General features: G+C 45.0%; 1 protein-coding gene across 1 annotated transcript in view; it reads right to left on the bottom strand.

Annotated features, from left to right (window-relative positions):
- Positions 1 to 7,412: 7,412 nt before the first annotated feature.
- Positions 7,413 to 24,987, bottom strand: part of LOC146802296 (CD59 glycoprotein-like) — a 73,387-nt gene continuing 55,812 nt past the window's right edge. The window contains exons 3-5 of the mRNA XM_085621864.1: positions 14,764 to 14,856; positions 12,920 to 13,009; positions 7,413 to 7,913 (exon numbers count right to left, since the gene is read on the bottom strand). Of these exons, the coding sequence (XP_085477990.1) occupies positions 7,804 to 7,913; positions 12,920 to 13,009; positions 14,764 to 14,812 (249 nt within the window). The 5' untranslated portion in view covers positions 14,813 to 14,856 and the 3' untranslated portion in view covers positions 7,413 to 7,803. The remainder of the gene's footprint in view (positions 7,914 to 12,919; positions 13,010 to 14,763; positions 14,857 to 24,987) is intronic.

The following is a 24,987-nucleotide window of genomic DNA, read 5'->3' as shown; positions in this document are numbered from 1 at the left end:
TGATTCATATTCTGCTGCAATTGAGGAAGCATTTGTGCAAATTTGTTTTCAGTGACTTTCCTTACCACAAAAATTACATGGCCCATGTCTCACTTGTGTATTGTTATTTACACTTTTTGAGTTAAAATTATTAGTAAATCTTCTACCATGAGGATCACTACTTCCACCTCCTTGGCCAGCTTTTTGAATGAACTTCTTCTCAGTCAGGATCAACTTTTACTTTTTTGTTTTCTTTTCAGTATCACAACAAACACTACAAATCTCATCTGATGATTTTGCTTGGCAGCATCTTACATTGTGCTGTGTATTCGCACTCTGGATGCCAACCCAACACTAAAGCTGAAACAAATCATGATACGCCGCCTTTTTCTGGATCATCGACTCCACTGTGCTGAGTTAAAATCTGCATCAGACCCATCTGAATTTTGCTTTACTCTCATGATTTTCGACCAATTGACTGGTTTCTGAGGAATCTTTAACTGCAAATGCTCAAACTCCTGTTATTATTTCTCCATGACAATTGGAGTCAATCCTACAAAGGTATGTTGCATGGGGTCAGAGACTCATATTGCTCCTGCTCAGAGCTTTTCTGCAGCAGCAAATCCATTTCAGCAGGATGTAGCGGAGAAGGTATCCGGCCACGTCGAGCCTTTTCAGCTATTGCTTGCAGCCTTGACCTGCTGATGGGTCTGAGCTCCAAAAATGTCCGAAGTTAAAAACCTTTACTGGGCAAAGGGGCTAAAAGCATCCGGCTGGCAAGGGACCTTCATTGGGAGGACATTTAGAATTTCTCCTGTTTGGATCTTTCCCTCCGAAAGTCAACAGCTGCGCTAGGGCTTTTTTACAATGGCTATCGAGCCTTGTCTAACCATCAGCACAACAGCCTGCCTCCTTGCCCCACTGAGTATTTGTGACTCTGGTTTGAGTGAATCACTTGCACTAATGCTGAGAGCTCCCTTTCCCATTAGGTGAACAGTGTTTTGTCATTGCACACACTTGAGTGTGTCGTTGCTCAGCAAACGACTGCTTCTGAGCAATACAAATAATGAGCGCTCCCATACTCCGTAGCATGCAGGAGATTCACGGACATCTGGGTATTGACTGCAGGGATCTCCCTTTGAATAAGTAAATAGGAGACCTTAACCACATAACGATTGGTATTCCAACCCCTTTATTTCCTAGTGTGTGACTACAAGGGGTACACCCCACTGTGCTTCCAAGGGACCTGAGCTGTTTGCTAAGTGGGGTAGGCTATGAGTGGGTGTGACCGAATCTGATTTGAATCGCCAAGAACACCGTGTTCTGCACCTGTATGTGCAGTGGTTGTACCACATGTGTGATTTAATGTGCTACCGACCACTTTAGCATGTTGTGACAATGACTGGTATACTGCAGGCCTTTTTCTTTTTATGTACATTTAATTTGAGATTATGATATTGTCCTGTGTCTGTCATTTTGTTTAATTGTTTCCTATTAAGTTCCACAAGAATATAGGACACCCACACGCATATCTTGAAAGCAGTCCCGCGAGTGGTTGGGACCATAACGGAGGAGCCGCCGCTGCTTGAAAGCAGTGGGGCGGCAACGCCCCCCCATAACGGAGGAGCCGCCGCTGCTTAAAAGCAGTGGGGCAGCGACGCTCCCCCATAACGGAGGAGCCGCCGCTGCTTCAAAGCAGTGGGGCGGCGACGCTCCCCCATAACGGAGGAGCCGCCACTGCTTAAAAGCAGTGGGGCGGCGACGCTCCCCCATAACGGAGGAGCCGCCACTGCTTGAAAGCAGTGGGGCGGCGACGCTCCCCCATATCGGAGGAGCCGCCACTGCTTAAAAGCAGTGGGGCGGCGACGCTCCCCCATAACGGAGGAGCCGCCACTGCTTCAAAGCCTGTTCATTGACTTAGTTGGAAATCTAGCTTTCCAGAAGACTTTTCAGTCTCACTTCGTCCTAGAGCCGCATTGGCTACCCCCGGCCCAGCACAGCTAGAATCCTGAATTTCAGGGACAGAGACCTAGTATTGCGCATGACACATGCAATGCTGTGCATTACTGACTTCCAAGCCACCATTCCCTTTCCATTAAGGCTGAATGGTGAAGTTGGCCCAACACACCCCTAGTTGTGAATCACCGTGGCACTGGCTCTGTGGGTGAGTGCTGCCGTTCCTATCAGGGAATGTCACAAACAATTGGGAATCTTAGTGCGGGTGGGGGGAGCGTAGGGAGTGGGGATTTGAAGTTTGTTGTTCACTATGTTTGTGGCGATTGCATCAGAGGCTCTGTACCAAATCACAGTAGGGTATATAGAGGTGGTCCTCTTGAGAGCCATCACACGTAGAACACGCTGGCAAAACACTGAAGCTTATGTCATGTAGCATCAGGGGTGTTCAATAACTGAGAGAAGGTGAGAAGAGTCCTGGCATATCCAGACAAACATGGCATGGATCTGGCCATGATAGAAGAAACACACCACTTGTACCACATTTTCTAGCTTCCTTTGACAGAAAGTGGGGGCAGGAGAGCCTGATTTCCCCGTTAGAGGCTGGATGTGGTCTGTACAAATGCACAATGATTGACCTCAGAACTGTGACTGCTGCACTCCATCAGCGAAACCCTGATCTGGACACCACAGCACTCTTTCTGGATGCCGAAAAGGTGTTTGACTTCTTAGAACGTCTTTTCCTACTGATAACATTATTTAGTTGTGGTGTAGAGCATTACATACTAGACCTAATAAAGCTGCTATATTCTGAACTGGTTCCGAGGCATAGACTCTATGAACTGACCTCAGATGCATTCCTGATGGTCGTGGGAGCTAGACAAGGCTGTCCTGTGTCACCCTTGAGGTTCATACTGGCAAAGGCTCCCTTGGCCCATCTACTCCAGGGTTATCATTCCCATAGAGGATTTTACTTCAAATCACAGAAGCTACTTATAGCTATGTATTCGGATGATATCTTGCTTTTTGTATCCAACCCAACTAATAATCTTTTCACTCTGATCAGAGAGATAATCACTTCCCATCATCCATCTGCAAAGGACGTGTTGCATAGTCCCAGCTGATTAGACAGCAGCAGGGTAAATAGTGACGTTTATTTGCTATACACATGTCTACTGGCCTGAATGTGCACACTGTCTGCTATCTAATCAGCAGTCCGGTGAAAAACTAAGTTTCTATGTTACTTGTATGATTCCTGACAAACAGTACTTAGGGCCAGATATATAAATTCCATTTGTGAATTTCCCAAATAGCCAACCCTAAGAAATCGCTATTTAGGAAATGCAAAATGGAATGTACAAAAATAGCGATTTCCTTATAGCGATTCCTACAGAGCACGACTCGCTATTAGGAAATCGCTATTTAGGGAATTTCTAAAGCATGCGTTCCTATGGGCCTAAAGGTACGAATGGTTTTGCATTTCCTAATTTGCGATTTTCTAATTGGAAATTGCAAATTAGAAAATGCGAAACCTAGGGTAACTATGGACCTAAGGCCGCCCTTGATGCACCCCAAAAAAGTGGTGCAGATGTAAAGTGCACACATGCCCTGTGGGCATGTGTGTGCTTTATTGCACATGTTGGGGTGCTTTTTTAAATTGCACATGGCTACCATCGACTTGAAGTGGATGATATTAGCATTTCATAAATGCCCGTTTTGAATTTGGGAAATGCTTTGTACATGTGCCTAGGAAATCCCTAGTGAGTAAATATTTATTTGCAGATTAGTTAGAATCATTTCAATTTGAATAAAATATCTTATTAAGAAAGCATTATAGGTTAAAAGTGGTTCATAGTTAAAATCTCATTACATTTTTTAAAGAAAACAGTGGTCCATAAAGTGCTCTGTGCGTGGGTACAGCAGTGGGATTTGTAGTAGTAAAGAGTTAGCAAACAGTTCAACTAGCAGTTGGCAAGATCTTTGCTTCGAGGTTCCCTGCCCCACGACCGCCGTTGTTTTTCTGGGGTGGCCGAGCTGATGTTAGTAAATTGTTCACTTATAGAAGGAACTTGGCGGCCCTGCAGGAGAGCTGAATTGATTCACTGTTTAGTAATGTCAGCACTGCAGAACGGCATGATCTTGTATTGAGTGCCTGAAAGGTGGGCCAAAGTAGTTTACGCCTTAAAGGTTCACGACACAAAAAGTGTCGTAAACTTTCGTCGAGTTGACTACAAAGACAGCAAAGAAGGTTCGGCCATCTTTGTTCCCGGGGGTCACCTGACCTTTTGAAGGAAAGGCTCCCATTCGTATTTTTAGGTAAAAATGCTGGATAGTTTGGGAAATATTGCACATAAGCTTTGGTTGGAGCCCCCAGCTGCTGTAAGATTGTAAGACTGACCAGCTGTGTTTTTTGCCTGCCAGTTCCGCTATATATATCGATCCACGATTTCAGTTTGGCAGCTTTGTTGGCGATTTTTTGAATGCTGCGTGGCTAATGTTTAGCTCCAAAGCCTCATGTAAGTTGAGGGATGACAAAGCTTGGCGGAGCACAGTTGGTCAGCTGTTTTTGGTCTTGTGCTGGCTTTCCATTTCAGACCAACACAAGGTGGCCAAGGACTCGGGTATGGCGGCTCTCAACTTCCAGCACAGTTTGAGTAGGGAAGACATTCTCACCGGGAGCTGGTGCTGGAGCCCAAATTCCAAGCGCACTTGAGCTTGGCAGGTGTGTCATGGTATACAATAGATGCTTTTGAACAGGATGGACTGTAAAGTATTGAGAGTTGCTGTGTCTTTGCCCTTCTAGGGTTCTGAGCCATAGGTCAATGATGGTAAAAATTAGGTGCTAATAATTTGCAGTAAGTATGACTGAGAGGATCGCCTTATTTTTTTTTTTTTATTAGATTAAGGGTGAAAAACTGGTTGTTTACTATGGACCTTCGTTGGGCTAGATGCTTTTTAAAAATATAATCTGGAGTCCAGTACCGCCCCTAAGTATTTGTAAGTGTTCACCTATTCGATCTTGTTGCCGGCGACTTTCCATTTGAATTTGAAATTTTGCCGTCTGTGTTTTGGCCAGAAGCAGATAACTTTAGGTCTACTGTAAGCTTCAGGCCTAAAGATTCAGTTATGGTATATAGGGTGGTTATTTGACGCTGCAAGCCGATGAAAGTCTGGCTGCATAAAACTATGTCGTCTGCGTATTGCAAGCAGCGCACTGGTCTTTGTGCGAGTTCTGGTGGATCACACGAGACTTCAGATAGCAGGATGTCCAGGTCTGCTGTATAAATACTAAAAAGGCAAGGGGCGAGGGCACATCCCCGTTTGAGGCCACTTGATGTGGGGATCTTTCTAGTCATTCTATCGCCCTTGCCTATTTTGATTTGTACCCAGGTGTCGGGGTATAAAGTGATGATAGCTTCGAGAAGGTTTGGAGGCGCTCCCATCTGGCTATTTTTGCCCATAAAAGGCGTCTCGGCAAGTGTTGAATGCTAATTTTAAGTCGACACAGCAGGTCCCATGGGTCCCTAATTGCGATTTTCTATTTAGGGAATCACAAATGTTATTTCTACTGGGTAGAAATCGTATTTTGCGATTCCCTAACTGCCTTAGTACATTAGAAAAGGCTGTTTTGCATTTCTTAATGGGCCTAAATTATGACTCGGCCTGTTAAGAAATGCATAAAGCTTTTGTAATCTGACCCTAAGTAAATAATTATGGGGCATATCAGCAACAAGGCGCAATAATTTTATCGCCTAATCAGCAAGGTCACGCTATCGCGTGAAACCTTGCATTAGCTCCTGAATTCCGAACGCCCAGCTTTGCATCTCTAATGAGATGCAAAGTGGGCGTTCCTGCCCTGACATGACTGGAGAAATGTCGCTAAGCGACATTTCTCCTATCATCAAGCCCCCCGCTATGAAGCACAGCGGCAAGAAAAGTAGCGATAACCCCTGTTATCGCTACTTTCCTTACGCCTGCTTTGAAACTGACTTAGCCATGATATCCTATGGAAGGTGGATATCATGGCTAAGTTTGTGAGTCCCTATCATCAAGCTAACGCCAAAATTTGTGAGATTAACGCTGGGTTTCCAGCCATAATCTCACGTTTGGCAGTTAGCGCTAGGATTTTTATCACTTTTCAGATAAGCGTTGCTAATAGCACGCTATCTTAGCGATAAAAATCCATGCTAGCCAGCGATAATTATCCTAGCGCTAAGAGCGCTTAGCGATAATTATCGCCGGTCCTTGATGATATGCCCCTATGTGTTTTTGCAATTTGAAAGACCACCAGGTACATAATTTCTGCTGCTAGCAGCCAGGCAAATAATAAGAATAGTAAAGCTTATCTCCTATTTGCGTGCCTGCTGTCCAAATTATACATAATCTCAGCCATTTTGCCAAGACCCAGGTAAAGAGTGAGGTTTTTGCCAATTTGCCTGGCTGCTGACAAATAATGCATAATTTTTGTTATTAAGTCATAGGCGGGTGAATACTGAGGGGCAGATTTCCAAGCCCCTTGCGACACTTTTACGCCGCCGTTGCGTCACTTTTGGGATGCAGCGGCCCGCGGAAACCATGCGCCACATTGCGACTTATTTACAACGTGATGCATCTAGGCAGATGCATCACATTGTAAAGCCCTGCGCCACATGAAACCTGCGTCAGGTTTCATGTGGGCGTTCTGTCGCAGGGTGGGCGTTCCCTCGCAGGAAAGCCACATAAAACTGACTCAGTGAAATCTACAAGATTTCACTTAATCAGTTTTACGACGCTGCTGCGTCAAATCCTTACGCCTGCATGAAGTAGGCATAAGGAGTGACGCACCACATGAAGTATGGGCGGCGCCTGTGCATTGCAGGAGTTGCGTCGTGCTTGCGATGCGACTCCAGCAATGCGCCGCCGTACGCCACAAGATGCGTCACGCATCTTCCCCTCCTTGCACCATGGTGCGCCGCATTGTAAATGCGACGCATCCGTGATGGCGCAAGGGGGTAATTATGTGACGTATCTGTTCTGGCGCATCCCTGCTGATTTGCAGAGATGCGCCAGAAGTTGTAAATCTACCTCTGAGTGTCTTAGCTGTTTGCATGGCTGTCGGCCGAACAGCTCATAATGCCTGTCAATTAGCCACAGGCCAGGTAAATAGTGAAGCATCCTTTCTATTTGCACGGTTGCCAGGCGAACACTCCAGAAGCACGACTATTTAGAAAGCAGCCGGGTAAGTAGTAACGTTTCTCTGCTATTTACAATGCCACCAGCCAAACAGTACAGAATCTCTTCTATTTAGCCAGTGACCGGGTACATAGCACAGAAAATTCACTATTTACCTGACGTCCTAGTAAATAGCTGATTATTCCTTCCATAAAATAAGGTCGAAAAGTGTACTTTTCAGGAAAACAATCCTTAAAGAAACAGAAAAGATCTCTTATCAGGTACAAACTACACACACATATTTCAGTACTGTAATGCTCCCAGACTGATTCAAAAGTAAATGCCAGAATTTTATTCATGATATAGCAAAACACCTTGGTATAGTAAAAGCTTATATTTGTGCAGGTGGTAGTCACTAGCACTGATTATTGGTGATTAGAACCTTTTTTTTCAGCAACAGACTGACCAAGAGCAAAAGAAAGAAATACATTGGAAAATAATGAGAAGAGGAAAAGCAGGCATGATAAAGAACCAGCAAGAGTGAGATGGAGTGACAGGCAATGCAGGGTGGTGGAAGAAGTGGCATGAGGTGGAGTAAAGACGATTGCGCCTTGGAATCCGGCAACCCTGGCACTGCGCTGCCCCGGAGTCGGGCCATTGCTTGCTTTTATATTGCGCTTCTCCCACACATTCTTGATTGACAGCTTTCATTTCATATTTTCAAGAGGATTTGTTGCAAACGTCACTCTGGCAGCATCTGATGTCTCGATCTGGGCTCAATAACGTGTGGTTTTCACATTCTTCCATGGTCATGCAACGCATGTACTCCTCTGTGGATAAAACAACCTTGTTAGTTTTTGTCCTGTTTTTGCTTGTGTAGCATCCTGAAAAAAGATTAAAGGAACTGTAGCCAAAAATTAAAGGTTATGCACTGGTATGTGATGAGTGAAGAGATCTTAGTTGCTTCCCAGTTCATACTGCCTCCCCACACAGCCAGATTACCTACCACAAAGAGTTGTGGTTTAAGGTAACAAATCACAACTGGACTGTATTTATTTTTTGTGATGCATGTTTTTTGAACTGAATCAACTCTATTGCAACTGTGGCTTCCCCCTGTGGCTCTCCCTGCGGCCTCTGTGGTCTAAGCTGCTGACCCAGAGAAGCCTCATAAGTTTCAGAGGCGAGCAATATTCAAACCCTGCAGCCACCGCTGTACCCCACTAGTACACCACATTTCCTCTTAAACATTTCAATGACCATATTAGGTATTGGGTCTCATTTAGACCCGGAGTTCATTGGGGGCTAGTGGCTTTATTTGCAGGGAGAGAGACCACCTCCAGATGTACAGATCCCTGCCAGACTGGCGAGGACTTGCATTTACGTGGGTTTGAGCTATTAACATAGTAAATGACAATGCCTTTTTATTTTTGTTTTGGTTTTTAAAACATAAATAAAAGGCATTTTCATTTACAATGCCAATAGCTTAAACTAGCGTAAATGCAAGACCTATTGCATTGCAAATGCTTGTTTTTTGGAAGGCACGGGGTGATTAAGTGATTTGCACAGAATCACAGGAAGCTGAGCCGTTGCCGAGGCTCAAACCTGGTTCCCCAGCTGCAAAGTTGGCAGGAAATTCCGGAATGTCTCATTTCAAGCAGCTCTCTATTATTTTTTATTTTTTTGCGGATTTATATAGCGCAAACTCAACCCAAAGGTATTGGAGCGCTTTACATGAACACCAGTTACCTTCGGGTTGGGTTCGCACTACATATACCCGCAAAAAAATAGGGTCAATTTGAGACCAGTGAACAAGTTACCAATAAGGTTTTAAATTGTTTGGCTAAACATGGAGATTCTTCTTTGCAGAAAGCAGCAGGGATTGTTCTGACATGCAGGTTGGGATGGATCGTGAGTCTCTAAAGAATAACGAGGGGGGTTGTGTAATTATCAATTTAGGTCCCGGAGTCTGTCTCACAGAAGATTGGCTTACAAACCTTACTAGGATCACAAAGAGAGTAAGATTGCAATGGTGCTGTCAAGCTATTTCTATAAACCTTTATTTGTTCTTGACCATGTGATGAGGTGACAAAAGCGTAAGCAAGCAAAAAATATGTAGAACATTATTATTTATTATAACACAGGGTGCATCTCCTGTCTTGCCGCATCACAGCTGACAGAGAACTGAACATTCTAAATGGTTCAAACTGAGGTGGCATGGTGGCCAAAAGAACGATGGGTGGGGATGCTAACACGAGTGAGCACCAGTGGTTAGACACATTGCAAGCATTCCTTCCATCACCTTTTGTGAGTTTCATGTATCGCCCTAAGTGTCACGGGTATGCCCATATGTGAGTTGCATGCTCACTGTGTCACTGGATTCAAGCTCGCCTGTCTGATGAGGGGTGGTACCCCAAAACCGGTCCTAAGATGTTTGTTTCCAGTTAAGGGAGGACCTGGCTTGGCAGTTCGGGCTGGATTGTTCCCATGAGCAGCAGGGTCAAGACTGATTTGCATATGGCTGGGTCCAAACTGAGGTGGCAAGGTGAGCTAAAGAACAATGATGGATTCAACCCAGATCTCTGACTGGGGGTGAGTGTCTGAAAAGTTTCAGTGCTCCGTCTGTCATCTCCTTGTGTTTGCTTTGTTCACCCTAATTTGGCAGGGTATGCCCAGATGTTGGTCCCTTGCTCACTTTGCCACTGGATTCAAGCTAGTCTGGCTGATGAGGGGTGTTACCCTGAAACCAGTCCCAGGATGCTTATTTCCAGTCCAGGTAAGACCTGGCTTGGCAGTTCGGACTGGACTGTTCCCATGAGGAATAGGGCCAAGACTGATTTCCATATGGCTGGCTCTGAATTGGGGTGGCGAAGTGAGCTTAAGAACAATGATGGATTCAACCCAGATCTGTGATTGGGGGTGAGTGTCTGAAAGGTTTCAGCTCTCCGTCCATCATCTCTTTGTGTTTGCTTTGTGCACCCTAAGTTGGCAGGGTATGCCCAGACGTGAGTCCTATGCTCACTGTGTCACTGGATTGAAGCTAGCCTGGCTGATATGGGGTGGTACCCCAAAACCGGTTCTAGGATGTTTGTTTCCAGTTAAGGGAGGACCTGGCGTGGCAGTTCAGGCTGGATTGTTCCCATGAGCAGCAGGGTCAAGACTGATTTGCATATGGCTGGGTCCAAACTGAGGTGGCGAAGTGAGCTAAAGAACAATGATGGATTCAACCCAGATCTCTGACTGGGGGTGAGTGTCTGAAAGGTTTCAGTGCTCCGTCCATCATCTCCTTGTGTTTGCTTTGTTCACCCTAAGTTGGCAGGGTATGCCCAGATGTGGGTCCCTTGCTCACTTCGCCACTGGATTCAAGCTAGCCTGACTGATGAGGGGTGTTACCCTGAAACCGGTCCCAGGATGATTGTTTCCGTCCAGGTAAGACCTGGCTTGGCAGTTCGGACTGGACTGTTCCCATGAGGAACAGGGCCAAGACTGATTTCCATATGGCTGGCTCTGAACTGGGGTGGTGAAGTGAGCTAAAGAACAATGATGGATTCAACCCAGATCTGTGATTGGGGGGGAGTGTCTGAAAGGTTTCAGCTCTCTGTCCATCATCTCTTTTTGTTTGCCTTGTGCACCCTAAGTTGGCAGGGTATGCCCAGACGTGAGTCCTATGCTCACTGTGTCACTGGATTGAAGCTAGCCTGGCCGATGAGGGGTGGTACCCCGAAACCGGTCCCAGGATGTTTGTTTCTAGTTAAGGGAAGACCTGGCCTAGCAGTTCAATCTGGACTGTTCCTATGAGGAGCAGGTTCGAGACTGACTTGCATATGGCTGGGTGGCGCAGTGAGCAAAAGAACAATGGGTTGGGATGCTACCCCGAGCGATCACCAGTGGCTAGACAATATACAAGCATTCCTCCAACCAGCTTTTGTGTGTTTCATTCTAAATGAGCTTCACCTAAGATAAGGGAGGGGGAAGGGGATAGGAAGGTAGGTACCATTCAGGTAAATGACAAAACATCTCCTCTTTATACAAGGAACAAAATAATTGAAAAGACAGGAACAGGTAGATACAAACACCTCTAACTGCAATAAGGAAAACACAACTATATAGAAAATTTTAAGCTTAACAATATGATAACATAACGAGAGAAGATATGGAACACTTTGTGAATACCGAAAGTCGTAAAGTTAGGATTTTTTTCAGTTTAGGAGTAGTAAAGTTAGGAATCCTAACTTTAATAATCCCAAATGCCTTTTTGTGAATACTGAAAGTTGTAAATTTAGCATTAAGTCCTGAGGAAGGCCACTGGCCCATTAAGGGCCATTTAGAACGGCTGAAATCAGTCAGGATGAGGGAGTTTTTATAACAACTTGAGTCCCAATTTAATGTTTTTAATATCCCAGAGTGAGTTTCCTAGAATAACAGGAAGTAGAAGGTCTTCAACATTAGGTATTTTTATCTCTTTTTCACATAGGTCTAATACCTCTTCAGCAGTGAGTTTACCATGACCTCTCAAGAGCTCGGAACGTGTCTTGATGACCCCATTCACTTCCCTAATATACTGTCAGACAATTGTGATGACCCTTTGATGAAGCGTGAAACCTGGCTAGGTGTGTGAGGGTCAGTCTAAATGAATTAATAACATCCAAGGCTGTGTATTATACTGTAATTCCTTTAGAATCCTCCTTCGTGTTGGTCCCAGGTAACTTTTGTTTTTTGTTGATTGTATTTGGGTGGTGGTTATTCTGGGTTGCTCCTTCCTCATCTCTTCCTTTTTTTGTTGTTTGATCCTGAAGGTCTTCTTCATCATGAAGATCAGAGAGAGACATAGAGTGAGGAGAGAGAGAGAGAGACTGAGAGAGAGCGAGAGAGAGAGAGAGAGAGAGAGAGAGAGAGAGAGAGAGAGAAAGAAGAACAAGACTAAGTCCATGAGTAAAGGCCGATCAGAAGACGAGAGAGAATATCCACTTGAAACCAGGAGCAGTCTCTTCTCTATCTCAATCCCTGTTCCGCCTTGATTCTTGTTGATTCCTCCAGTATAATTGCTTTGAGTGCTCTACATGGTTGGAGGAGGCAGTGGCACCTGGTGGTAAGGTCAATCTGCTTCTCTGGAAGTTCAGGTACCTGAGTCTGAGCAATCTACCAAAGGTACAGAGGACTCGAGGTCAGTTTTTGAAGGTCCTTGAGCTCCATCAAGCATTACACTCTTCAGTCCCTGCCCAGCCACTAAAACAACTCTTTGCCCTGCTGCTATGTTGGTTGTAATGACACTTTCATTATCAATAAGGTGAGACCTCACAAGACTCATCACCAGTGGGCATCACTGTACTGTCAGGATGTATAAAACACAACATGGATCTGCCTATTATACATGGGAAGGACTTGTGTCTATTCAATGTTCAAGAAGTTTTGAAAGCGAGTGGAATGACACATCATAGATGGGTACACACCAGTGCCAGGAAAACAGTGATGGGCACAGTAGATGTACAGGAGGGCTCACATGTAAATCAATATCACAACACTGGACTGGACTCCATTGGAGCGTCAACAAAGGGATCTGGGATAAAGCAAAGCTGTCACCTAAAGTGGACAATCACCAGCCAGCTAAAGAGTGAGTCCAGAAAATAAAAGGCAGAAATTGAGAACTTCATAGATCATTCAACACCAATTACATGCCACCCGAGTGCCTGGAAAATAAATAATGATTATGTATAAACAAATAACCCAATTCTATTCCAAACCAAACTTACTGTAATCTTTCATTCCTGTGTGAGGCAATATCATAGTCATACCACAAAGGAAATACATGATTGTGCATCTAAATGTTTATTTTACTCACCGACACCCTTGAAAAGTAGTAAGCAGTCGGCACATTTGAGACTCATTTCTGTGCCCCTCTGGGGAACAAAATTGCATTTGTAGGCTTCTCCTGGATGAGATACAAGAGAGTTAGGGAGGTGGAGCAAGAGAAGAAAAGAGAGGAGAAGAGAAGAGACGAGAAGAGAAGAGAAGAGAAGAGAGGAGAGGAGGGGAGAGGAGAGGAGAGGAGAGGAGAGGGGAGGAGAGGGCAGGAGAGGAGAGGAGAGGAGAGGAGAGAAGAGAGATTGAAAGTGGATCATGAAAAGCAGACCAGGAAGCATAAGAGAAGGGTTGTAGATGATTGCAGCTTGTAGCTATATGAGCACAGCATAAGAACTAAAACTACATTTAGGATGGAGTTCTGAGCACAGGTTTTCAGCACATGTTTATATTACCATATTCCTATTCCACACCTCTTTCCTTCAGTTTCCTTTGACTTTGAGCCAAAGCAGCGGTGTTGAGAGACGGAGTGGGATGGAGACACATGAGGAAGGCTCTGCTTCCCACAACATTCAATGTCAGAATGAGCCTCTCAGTGCCACTAACCAGAGTCTCACCTGGTGGAATTTCCAGGGTGTTTCTTACAGTTTATATAGGCTCTGCTTATTGGCATAAGTTGATAGATATCTCCTGAACTGATGTAAAGAGAATTTCAGTTGATTCAAGGTACATTTTGGAACTGACTACTACTGTATACCGGTTCAATTTGGATTGCACATTTCATTGACTTTTGTGTAATTAAATAGCAGAAAATCCAACTCCCTCAACTATATGCAGTAAAAAAGCTTTATCTACCTGCTCAGCTATTTATACCACAGTCGAGTCTTCTTTCATTAACACTTGTTTTCCAGACACGCAACGCAGCAAGACCTAAAGTGAAGAGGTGCTCCTGCCTGTGAGGGAACAGCTAAGACTAATACATACCATGCACCACTCCTACCTAGACATTAGCCAGACTGTCAGGTGAGTACATCACAAGAAAGTAACCGTAAGTCAATATAGTGAATTATAATGTATACTTTTTATATAGTGTTGGTAGTAAATGCTGACAAATATGTGCTGTGATTTTAAGGAATTTCTATAGAATAAAAGAATAAAAGAACAAAGAGGTATTTATCTCTCCAGCAAAGACGCCTTACATTTGGGAAGACATACCCTTATTTCTGTGTTTGACTAATTCTCCAGATAATCCTCCACCTTTGCTCTCCCTACCAGCACCCTAGATTCCCATGCCAACCACTGTGACAGAGCAGTTTGTGAATTGCAACTGCACAGGTTGCTCAGGCAAGGGCAGCTGCATCCTTCTGCTAGTGGGTGGGCATTGGACTGGGGGAAAGCAGGACATATGCTGCCAATCCAACCTCCACTGATGCTGGAAGAGGAGCAGCGAGTGTGAGACGGTGGAAAACAGGCCCTCCGTTGTTCATGTACAAATGTCCTCTTTACTTGAGAATGCCATGGACCTGAGAGAATAGCGGCAACGCAGCACACCTGTGCCTCCAGCAGAGTTGTATGTGGGGTGGTTTCGTTGGAAGGGCTGGTGAAGCTCAGTGCCAGTGGAAATGTCCCCAGTGTAAAGCCCAAGTGATGAATGTTGCTTTGAAAGTTTGGTCCCAAGATGATACCTTGTAGGAATGAGTTTGGGATTTTCAAATTCCAATGACTGGGCCATCCATGTTCAATTGCATCCAAACTGACCAGTGATATTTCAGAAAATCCCTCCTGGAAGGTTTCACTCTGTATTCTCACAGGAGGACAGGCAACCTCTTTCAGGGACAGATAAAGGGTTTCATTGAAAACATAATAGATTGAACTAAATCTTACCAGTGCACACAACCACTGCAAGGAAGAGAAGAAGAGCGGTAAGCTTCATTCTGCTGTAATTAGAAGTATTTCAAGTTCTTCCCCAGAGGAAACCTGGAAGATACAATAATGATACTTTACACTGGACTACAATCCCAAAAGAGGCAAGCTGCTTCACACTTTCCAGGCTCTTCTGGGAACGAGGGAACTAATTACTTTCCAGTTGACAAGAATGTCTGAGAACACATGCCTTTTGGGGCTTTGGGGGAACTGGCTCGTCTGACAAATCAAAGGACTGGAACAATAGAATGTATGATTCAGCTTTTTAAACCAACAATTTGCTCTAGGAAGCTAGCAAAGTAACTATTATACAGTAGACCATCATATTGCAATTCAAAGAATTTTCAGACTCCTTGATCTGAGAACATAGAATTGCAGACCCGTTCACCAGCATTCAGTTTCTTGACTAGTTATAACAAGGAAACCACCTCAGACTGCAGTAGTCCTCGAAACCTTTCTGCAGTGGAGAGCACATTACAGGTTTTGAACAAATCTTTTATCCTCCAAAATGATGAGATTACATAGAAATGCAATACATCTTTCTCGAAACACTGTTTTCCCATGAAATAATTATTGATTCTGGTTTTCTCATGTTCATTGCAAAGCAATACTGTCTTCTTTTGAAGTTTGAATCAACCCACGGCTCATTCCAGAACCAATGGAAATTGCCTTCCTATCAACAGTACGACAATATGACAGATACTCTACATTACACACAACATTACCACTCAATTTGTACTCTTTCCTTTGACCGTGATGTTCTCGTATGCTATTAGATTCAAGATATACTATGAAATTCTTAGCAGCAACAGTTTGATCCAGCAAGACATATTACTACAATAAGGAAAGCTATTTGATGTTTGGAGACAACCAACTAGTTACTCTACTCTTCAGTTATCTATTTCCTTCAACTCTGTTAGAAATTGGATTTCTGGTTTGCAGAGGTATGCACCCTGTCCAAGCAGAAACCACAATACTTGTACGTTTAAGTCACAAATACACCCTGTGCTCACCCTCTGGAAGCCTGACACTGAGCAGTCAGGTCTAATTTAAGAGTGTGTAAAGTATTTGTGCAACAAATCAAACAGTAAATCAATAAAAACACCACCCCAAAACATTCCACACCAAGTTAGAAAAATAGTTCTTAATTTAATAAATAAAACAACACCAAAACAGCAAAGATCCAATAAGTAGAAGTCAAGAAATTACTTTTAAATGATTAAAAGCAGATACAGTGCTGAGAAGAAGTAAGCGCTTAAAGAGTTAATTGGTTGCACTGGACCGGGACAAAGTCAAGAGTTCAGGACAACCGTCATGGAGCGCGGGTCGGATACATACCCATGCAGGGCCCGCTGAGCAAAAGTACCTTAATCCTGGCCGCAAACACGAGATGCGAGGTACAGTCGAGCGATGCGTCAGTGTTGCTCTCGTAGTTGAGGTAATGCTTGGATTTTCTCCATGGAACAATGGCAGTGCACTGGTTCCAAAGATGAAGCGTTGATTCTGAGATGCGCTAGTTCTGAATCCAATGTGCCAGGTTTCCCCACGCAGTCGAAGGGATGCGTCGATCGCCTCTCGCTGTTGTGGCAGCGATGCGGCTGTTCTGATGCGGTGGTTCCAATGGCGATGCTGGTTGCAAGTGTGATATGCTGATTCTGTTCCTGCAACAGCAGCGATGCATCAATTCTGCTATCTCACCTGGGGACTTGTCAGTACCGCTTGAGCAAGCACCTGAGACACTTCCAATGAACCAGGCACAGGAGCAGGGTGAAAGACTTTGATGTCCCTGGGTTTTTTAAGAACAGGAGTCGAGTCAGCTAGCCCTCGGAGTCACTCAGGGTTCAAGTGATAAAGGTCCAATCAGAGAGAGCAGCAGACAGCAGGGCAGCACAGCAAGGCAGCATTCTTCCACAGCAGCAGTCTAGCAGAGTGGCAGTCTTTAGCACAGCAGGCCCTCCTCTAGGCAGATTGGTTTCAGGGCCAGGAGTGTACTGAGTTGGTAGAGTAAGAGTTCCAGTACTTAAATTCAGTTGTGCCTTTGAAGTGTGGGTGGATTCAAAGAAGGGTGTCTGAAGTGCACAGAGGTCCTTTCTTCCTGCCCTGGCTCCAAACTGTGTGTTTGGCTGCCTAGAGGGAATATACAAAGCGAACTGTCACCCAGCCTATCCAGTGATCAGAGACAGACATCAAATGGCTAAGAGCAGGAAAAGTGGCAACTTTACCATTAAAGAGGATTTATCATTCCATGGGTACTAAACCTGGTAATTCTACCTTCTCTCAATTAGGGATTGCAGCTTATTAAATGTAATAAGCAATTCCCAAGGTTAACCTATGAGAGGGGTAGGCCTCTCAGTAGTGAAAACAAGTTTGGGAGTTATTCACTACCTGGACATGTAAAACTTAAAAGTATGTGTCCTTCCTTTAAGTTACATGAAACTCTGCCCTCTGCGCTACCTAGGTCCTACCTTAGTGGTGACATATATGTAATAAAAGGGGAGTTTGAGGCTTGGCAAGGGATTTTAAATGCCAAGTCGAAATGACAGTATAATCTGTACACATAGGCTTTGCAATGGCAGGCGTGACACAAGTTTATCTGCTACTTGGTTAATTTGGCAATTAACAATTCGATGAGGGAAAACATGGCGGCCGCAGAGTAGGCGGTGCGCGCGTCAGCTACTGACCTCCCTGAGCCCCCGTGGAAAGTGTGTAGTTACCGGCCCCACGGCGTTCTCTTGATGCGGAGGTCTTTTCTGCTGGAAGGACGCCTGTGAGAAACTTTCTTCTTTTCTCCTACCGCCCATCCTTCAGCTCAATTGCGGCACAAGATTCGGAACGTCTGACGTGGCGTTAATGTGTGTCGGCTCGAGTCTGAAGCCTCCCCCTGCCTCTCCTCTGCGGTGGAAGCAGGCAGCCGTGGAGCTTAGGCGCGGGCGTAGGGCGGCGGCTCGGGGGCTCCTGAGGGGGAGTTCTCGAGGTCTGGGAGGCGAGGGTCATCTAAAGGAGTCCACAGAACCAGAAGAAGATACGGAGGACAGAGCAGTAAAGGCAAGAGAAACTGTAGGTGTAGCGGGCGACTTCCACCTATTTTCGGACAACAAAGGATTGAGCAGTAAGGAGGGGGTACAGGCGGGGGGATTTGGGTCACCAAAGGCCAAAAAACCTACCTGTGGTACATTTCCAGAGAGGGGAGGCAAGAGTAGAAGGCGGGGGAAGGGCCCCACGAACAGCGCCCCGGTGGAAAAGCAAAGTGTGGGTCTTAAGGCGCCTCAACAAGCTATCTTAGAGGCTTTTAAGGCTTCATAGGTTCCGGAGACAAAAAGAGGTAAAGGATTAACACTCCTCAAGGCCAATGCCAGCTCTCAGTTAGCTGGAAGAGGTAGTAAAAGGGAAATACGTAAAGGTGCGATCCGCATAACTCCCTCACTGCTTTCATATTTCAGGGTGTGGCCCCAAATTTTAGACATCCAACTAGGTTTAGAGGCAGTCGGTGACCTAAGTGAAACCCCGGTGGGAGCTATGAGCAGCAGTAATAATGCCGATATTGCCGATAGTGATAATATAACTAGTTTGGCCGACCCCCCTGGACTAGGACCCACAATGGATGTCTCGGCAGCAGGTTCGAGGACCATATTGGACCCCGGGTGCCTAGATCACCCCGTGGATCACTCTGTGGAAGTTGGGGGGGGCCGCTACTGCTACTAAGGGTGATCCCACTGGTGAGGAAAATGAAGGTGGTGGTCCATTGGAGGTACTTTTGAACGCTATGCGGCAGGAGATAAGGTGCGGCTTTGCGGAATCAAAAACAAATCAGAGCGAGATCAGGGCTGCATGTGAGACTCTCGAGAAGAAGGTTGATGGTCTCTCTGAGAGAACAGAGTATCTGGAAAATTCGGTAGGGCGACTAAAATCTAGTCTGGAGTTGGCAGAGAGCAAGATCCAATCCCTGCGAAGGGAAGGCGATGTTATGAAGGAGAGAGTTGAGTCCTTGGAGAACTACTCTAGAAGGAACAATCTCCGCCTTCTGAAAATACCAGAGGGGAAGGAGGGCGGTTATATCAAGGCATTTGTGGTGGCTTTAATAAAAGATTCATTTAATCTCGATGAAACGACGGAAGCTCTCGAGAGGGATATACAGAGGATACACAGAGACCCTTTCCGCCTCAACCCCGGGAGAGTAAAACCAAGAAAGATCTTGGTGAACTTTCTCACCTATACCCTCAAGTAAAAAATACTGAACCTAGTATTAAAAGCGAATTTAGTAAAGGCTACAGATTGTTTTTTTTTTAAATCCGGTCAGATCTGTCTAAAACCACATTAGATAGACAGTGGGAGCTAGGTCAAAAAATGGATAAGTTTAGAGCAGCTGGGGCAACAGTACAGATGAGGTTCCCTGCCTTCCTGAGGGTGATGTATAACAACAAAATGCATAATATCCGAACCCCTCAGGAGGCAGATGAGCTAATATCTTCCATTAGTCAGCACTCATGAGAAGGGAACTGTTCGGGTTTCCGATTCGGGGTTTTTCTTTTTCTCCTTTTCCTCTTTCTCTGTCCTCTTAGGGGGTCAGGCTTATCACTCGGGTTAAAACGAAAGTGACAAGGTAAATAAATAGAGATTTTAGGAATAATACCTTCAAAAGGCTTGACTAGAAAAAATCATATAAAGTCAGTCTGACAAAGCTACCTAGTCAAACGAAGGTCTTGCTGTGGGGGTCATAATAACTAGTTAATCAAAGAGACGAGAAGAGGGATAAGTAACAAGAGAAAATAACTCAAAATAGGGGGGAGGGGGGAGAAAGGGGGGAAAGGTCTATTTGGAAAGGAAGAAAGAGGAAGAAGGGGGAGAAAAAAAAAGAAAATAAAGGAAAGAAAAGAAGGGGAAAAGGAAAAAAAAAGAGAACGGGGGGGGGGGAAGGAAGAGGAGGGGAGAAAAAAGAAAAAATTCCAAACAATTTCAATAAAAAAATAAAAAAAAATAAAAAAAGATAAAAAAAAAAATACAAAAGACACAACGTTAAGTCAATTTGGGCACTATCACTATGGAGTCCCCCCCCCCCCGCACTGATCCCACCCCGTCACTCTGATATTCTTCATGCTCTCTCTGCCATCTCTTTGGTTTCAGTAGCTAACTTGATATCGAGGTGGTGGCAAGCCGGTTCCTTCTTTAATAGGCTTTGTGGGGGTTCAGGGGATGGTCTGTTCCTGACGCAAACTGGCGACACACCTGGCCAGTACTGGTAAGGGAGGGTTTTCCAGGGGGGGGGGAAAGAGTTAAAAAGTCCTCGTAAGTTTGTCCCAGTTATCCCTATATTATGCAAAAAAGCTTTTGACTATGTTCAGGTTAAGAGATGTCGATCGGTTCACTTTAGAGAGGCTGGTTCCGTAGGCAGAAGGACAGGAAGGGACAATGCGTTATGATTGGGTTGCAGTTTTTATCCTGGAATGTTAATGGCTTGCGTGTGAGGGCCAGGAGATATAGAATCTTACAATACTTGAAAGACTCCCGCGCGCAGGTCATTGTCATCTAGGAGACACATCTACTCAAACATGAGGTGAGGGACATGCTTAAGAACCTGAAATGGGTGGATAAATTTTTGTGTACGGACCACAACGCTAACATACGTGGGATCCTTATAATATTTAAAAGGCAGATCCAAGCCCAGATTCTGGAACAGAAGGAAGATCTCAGCGGAAGATGGCTACTTGCGAAAGTACAGTTAGAAGGGCAAGTGTATATTCTAGTAGGTTATTATGGCCCGAACCAAGACGATCCGTCATTCCTGAATAAAATTCAGAACCATCTGATTTCATGCCAAGACCCCGTAGTTTGGGTGGGAGACTTTAATATAGTCTTAAACCCCAAGCTCGACAAATCTTACAATTCAAGAGCATTGACGCCTTCTAAATCTAGGCAAACACTTATAGCTATAATGTCGAATCTGGGGTTGGTAGATGTATGGAGGCAGAGATCGGGTAACATACTAGGGGTTTCCTTTCACAATGCTAAGTATAAACACAAGTCAAGAATTAACTATGCTTTTTTTAGCCACAAGCTGAAAGATGATCTGAAGGAGATAACATATATCCCTTCTCATCTGTCTGATCACTCGGCCATCTCTTTTACCATATTACATTACCAGCAGATCAGGCACACGTGTTGGTCTTTTGACCGGATGATCCTGCTTGAAGAGGTAGAAATCCGCTTCCTCGTTTCTTAGGTAAGCACATTTCTGAAAATTAACCTAAACTCGGCTTCGATAGCCATTGTATGGGAAGCATTTAAAGCCTTCCTAAGAGGCTGCATAACAAATAGAGCCTCATATAGATGCAAGGCTTATAGGACAGCAATTACTAACATAGAGCAGGAGCTTAGGCAGGCAGAGCAGAAAGGTGGCCCAGGTTTGGTAGAGGATGAGGAGAAGCGGGTAGCGTTGAAGATAAATCTTGAAAATGTACTTCAGGAAAGGGTGGCCAAGAGATGGGAGGCAAGTAAGTTGTCACACTTTGAGTATGGAGAGGCGGCAGGAACAATTTTGGCTTGGAAAATAAAAGCAGATCAGGCCAAAAAATACATTAAGGAAATAAAACTGGAAAGGGAAGCTAAGGCCAGAACTTCCACCTCTGAAATAGGGATCGCCTTTCAGGAATTCTTCCAAAACATCTATAAGGAAGACATTGTAGATAACCCAACGGCCAGGGAGTCTTGGTTAGACAAGGCTCATCTGCCCACCCTTTTGTCAGAACAGCGCGACCATTTGGAGACTAAACTATCAGAGGTGGAAGTCAGTAACGCTATCAAACAATTGAAGCGAGGGAAGGCGGCTGGCCCGGATGGCCTACCAGGGGAAGTGTATGGTGCATTAGGTCCAGTTATAGTTCCAACTCTGACTGCCCTCTTTAATGCCATATTTCTTGAAGGCATGGCCCCGCCAGAATCGTGAAATGAGGCAACGATAGTTCTGATCCCTAAACCTGGTAAGGACCCGGCTGTTTGCGGGTCCTATAGACCAATCTCGCTCCTAAACGTTGACTATAAGATCTTTGCAGCCATCCTTTCGAGAAGGTTGGGGAACGAGATTGGCTCAATAATCCATCAGGATCAGAAGGGATTCATAAGGGGGCGACAGTTGGCAGATCTCACCCACGACCTGGTTGGAGCCATAGACATTGCTTCTACTTTTTCTCTTCCTTTGGCCATTTTTACCCTGGATGCTACCAAAGCATTTGATAGGGTCAATTGGCCCTATCTGGCCGCGGTATTGAAAAGGTTCAATTTAGGGGCTAATTTTTGTCGAGTTATCACGCTTCTGTATAAGGATCCAAGGGCTAGACTACTGGTCAATGGGGCTCTTACTGAGCCTTTTAAGATTACGAGGGGTACCAGGCAGGGCTGCCCGCTTTCTCCCCTCCTATTCAATATGTGCATTGAACCTTTCGCTCAAATCTTGAGAGAGGAGTGTAACATCCCCTCTTTTGAGTTTGGAGGATGGGTTAAGCGGATAGGACTCTATGCGGATGATATCCTTATTTACACAACTGACCCTGTGCAGGCCTTCCCCATCATCATCAAATGGGCTAAAGAATTCGGGCAGATTTCGGGGTATGAAATCAACGAAGGAAAGACAGAGGTAATGACATGGAACATTCAAAACTCGAAGTTGGTAGTCACTCCATCTATGCGCTACCTGGGAATTAGGATCACCCAGGAGATTGGTAATATAGCACATACCAATTTGGATCAGGTTTCTCGAGAATGTCGGGCGTTATTAAAAGCTTGGGCCTTTCTCCCATTGACAATACTTGGGAAAGTTAGTTTAGTAAAAATGTCCATCCTTCCCAAGTATACATTTATTTTTAATACTATCCCTCTAGCTTTTGAGTCTAAGCAAATTCAAAAATGTCACCAAGATATAAATTAATTTGTTTGGAGTTATAAATCTACCAGACTGGCCTGGAAAAAACTGAGAAGGAGGAGGGAGAAGGGGGGCTCACATTACCAGACATACAATATTATGCCTGGGCCTTTCAGCTGTCATACTCCAGGATGTTGCTGAAATCTCCATCAAGTTCATCAATTGGTAGAATGTTCAAGGCTATGTTGAATGGGGCGGATCTGCCTCCTGATGGTTTTCTATTTAAATACAGGGACCGGAAGTTCTTTAAGAAGGTGAGGTTAAAGACCCTACAATCATTGGTAAAAGCTTGGAAGTTGATTAGAGATAGAATAGGGTTGCCCTATTTTTCAAGTTTCGCCCCAATTTGGGATTCCCCGGGACTCCCTCCCTGTCTGAAGGACAGTCTCGCAACTCCCATAAAGGAGGCAGGGATAGTAAGATGGGGACAGCTGCTAGTGGGAGGGGCACTGGTAGGTTGGGAGGAGTTATATGAGAAGGTCGGCCCAACACTATCGAGATTTAAATATATGCAGCTCGTTAGCTGGTCCCGGGAATTGATTAGGAAAAGGATGCATTTGGGGAGAAGCAGCATCCTGGAAGAACAGTTGGTAGAGAGACAAGAGGGGGGGAAAGAGGTAGCTTTCTGGTATTGGGCTATTCAGGAGGAGGTGGACGGGGAATTCACTTTACCCGATGAGCAGTGAGGAGGGTCATGGGTATGCAGTGTGAGGACCTATGGATAAGATTGTTCACTCTCCTGTATAAAGTGGTTAAGCCGGCTTGGCTGAGGCGGAATCATTTGTTTACTGTTCATCAAGCCTATCTATCCCCCCAAAGGCTATCCAAATTTCAGACTGGAAAATGCTGTAATAAGTGCAATCTCCCCGCAGCCTCCGACGTCCACATGTTTATGGACTGTCCATTTATCAACACCTTTTGGGAGGAAGTAAAGACCACTTTGAACTCTATTCTTAAGATTTCCGTTTCTGTCACACTGCCGTTAATATTTGGCGTGGACGATAATATCACGGGGCAAGCAAAGTGCTTTTTATTCTATGCAATTCTGCTGGCCAGACGGCAGATTTGCAAATTTTGGGTCGACCAGATGGCACCATCGCACGCAGGCTGGCTAATGTCCTTATATGACACATCTAAGGTGGACTTGGCCAGATCATGTTGTGAACATAACCTCACCTTTTGGAACGTGCTAGCTCAGTGGAAGTAGAAATGCTCGGCAGGTTTTCCGGGGGGTTTATTTTTCCCCCGGGTCCGATGATTATGCCATTATACTCCAAGGTTCCTTGATGGTTCCGTCCGAAAGGCTGTTCACGTCTAGATGGAGTAGCGAGAGGATTGGTGTGCCCTCTCTCTTTTTTTTTTCCTCCCCATATAACATTCCGGAGAACGTCTTTCGCCAGTTCGTATCTTCTGGTGTCCGGGTCTAGGAGATATCCCTATCTAGCTCCCGACGACATCCAAGGTGATTGGCGTTTTTTTGGAGGAATGTGGGGCAGGCAAATGAGGACAAAAAATATATTTTTTTTTAAAACCAAGTTTATCTGCTACTTGAGTGGCTGGCACAAGCAGTGCTGAAAGCCCACAAGTAGCATTTAATTTACAGGCCCATGTGTAGGAGAGTAGGGTCTGCTTTCTATGGTCACCCCCACTTTTTGCTTTTGCTTCACTGGTTTTCGACTTAGATGTGGCTGTGGGCCTGCTATTCAGACCACCAGCCCAGCTGTTCTCTCTCTAAATTCATATTATGTACTCTAGGTACATAACCCAATTGGTAAGGATCACCTCATTGGTCCCTGTACAGTGTACCTTAGGTACCCAGGGCATAGGTGTACCCTAGGCCTACCAGGGGCTGCAGCATGTATTATGCCACCCCTGGCTGGCCTTCCATCATGACACAACTGGCTGATCACTCAGCTGGGGCAAGGTTGTGTAATCACCCCTTGCTTGGGTATAGTATTCCTATACCTGCCTTATATATAGACACATGGGTAACCTGTGAGCCACTCCTATGGCAGGCCTTAACAATCCTGGAGGCAAAGTGCTTGGTAACATGTGAGATGGTGATCTAGCATGAGCTGAGCCTGTCTGCAGCTTTCGGAACCATATCCTTATAGCTATTCTATGATATCGCCTACCATATACTCTTAAAGTGCCTTATATTCCTCGCGGTTATGGTCACTATGGTTTGGCTTTATCAAAACATGTTGTGTAAGGTGTCTACCGCTTTGGAATACTACCCCCATACCGTTTCTGGCAATGAGGATAGTATTCCC

This window comes from Triturus cristatus, chromosome 8 (genome assembly GCF_964204655.1).
Source record: "Triturus cristatus chromosome 8, aTriCri1.1, whole genome shotgun sequence".
Lineage (NCBI taxonomy): Eukaryota > Metazoa > Chordata > Amphibia > Caudata > Salamandridae > Triturus > Triturus cristatus.
Note: the sequence above shows the minus strand (reverse complement) of the source record. Positions and strands in the feature narration are given on the sequence as shown.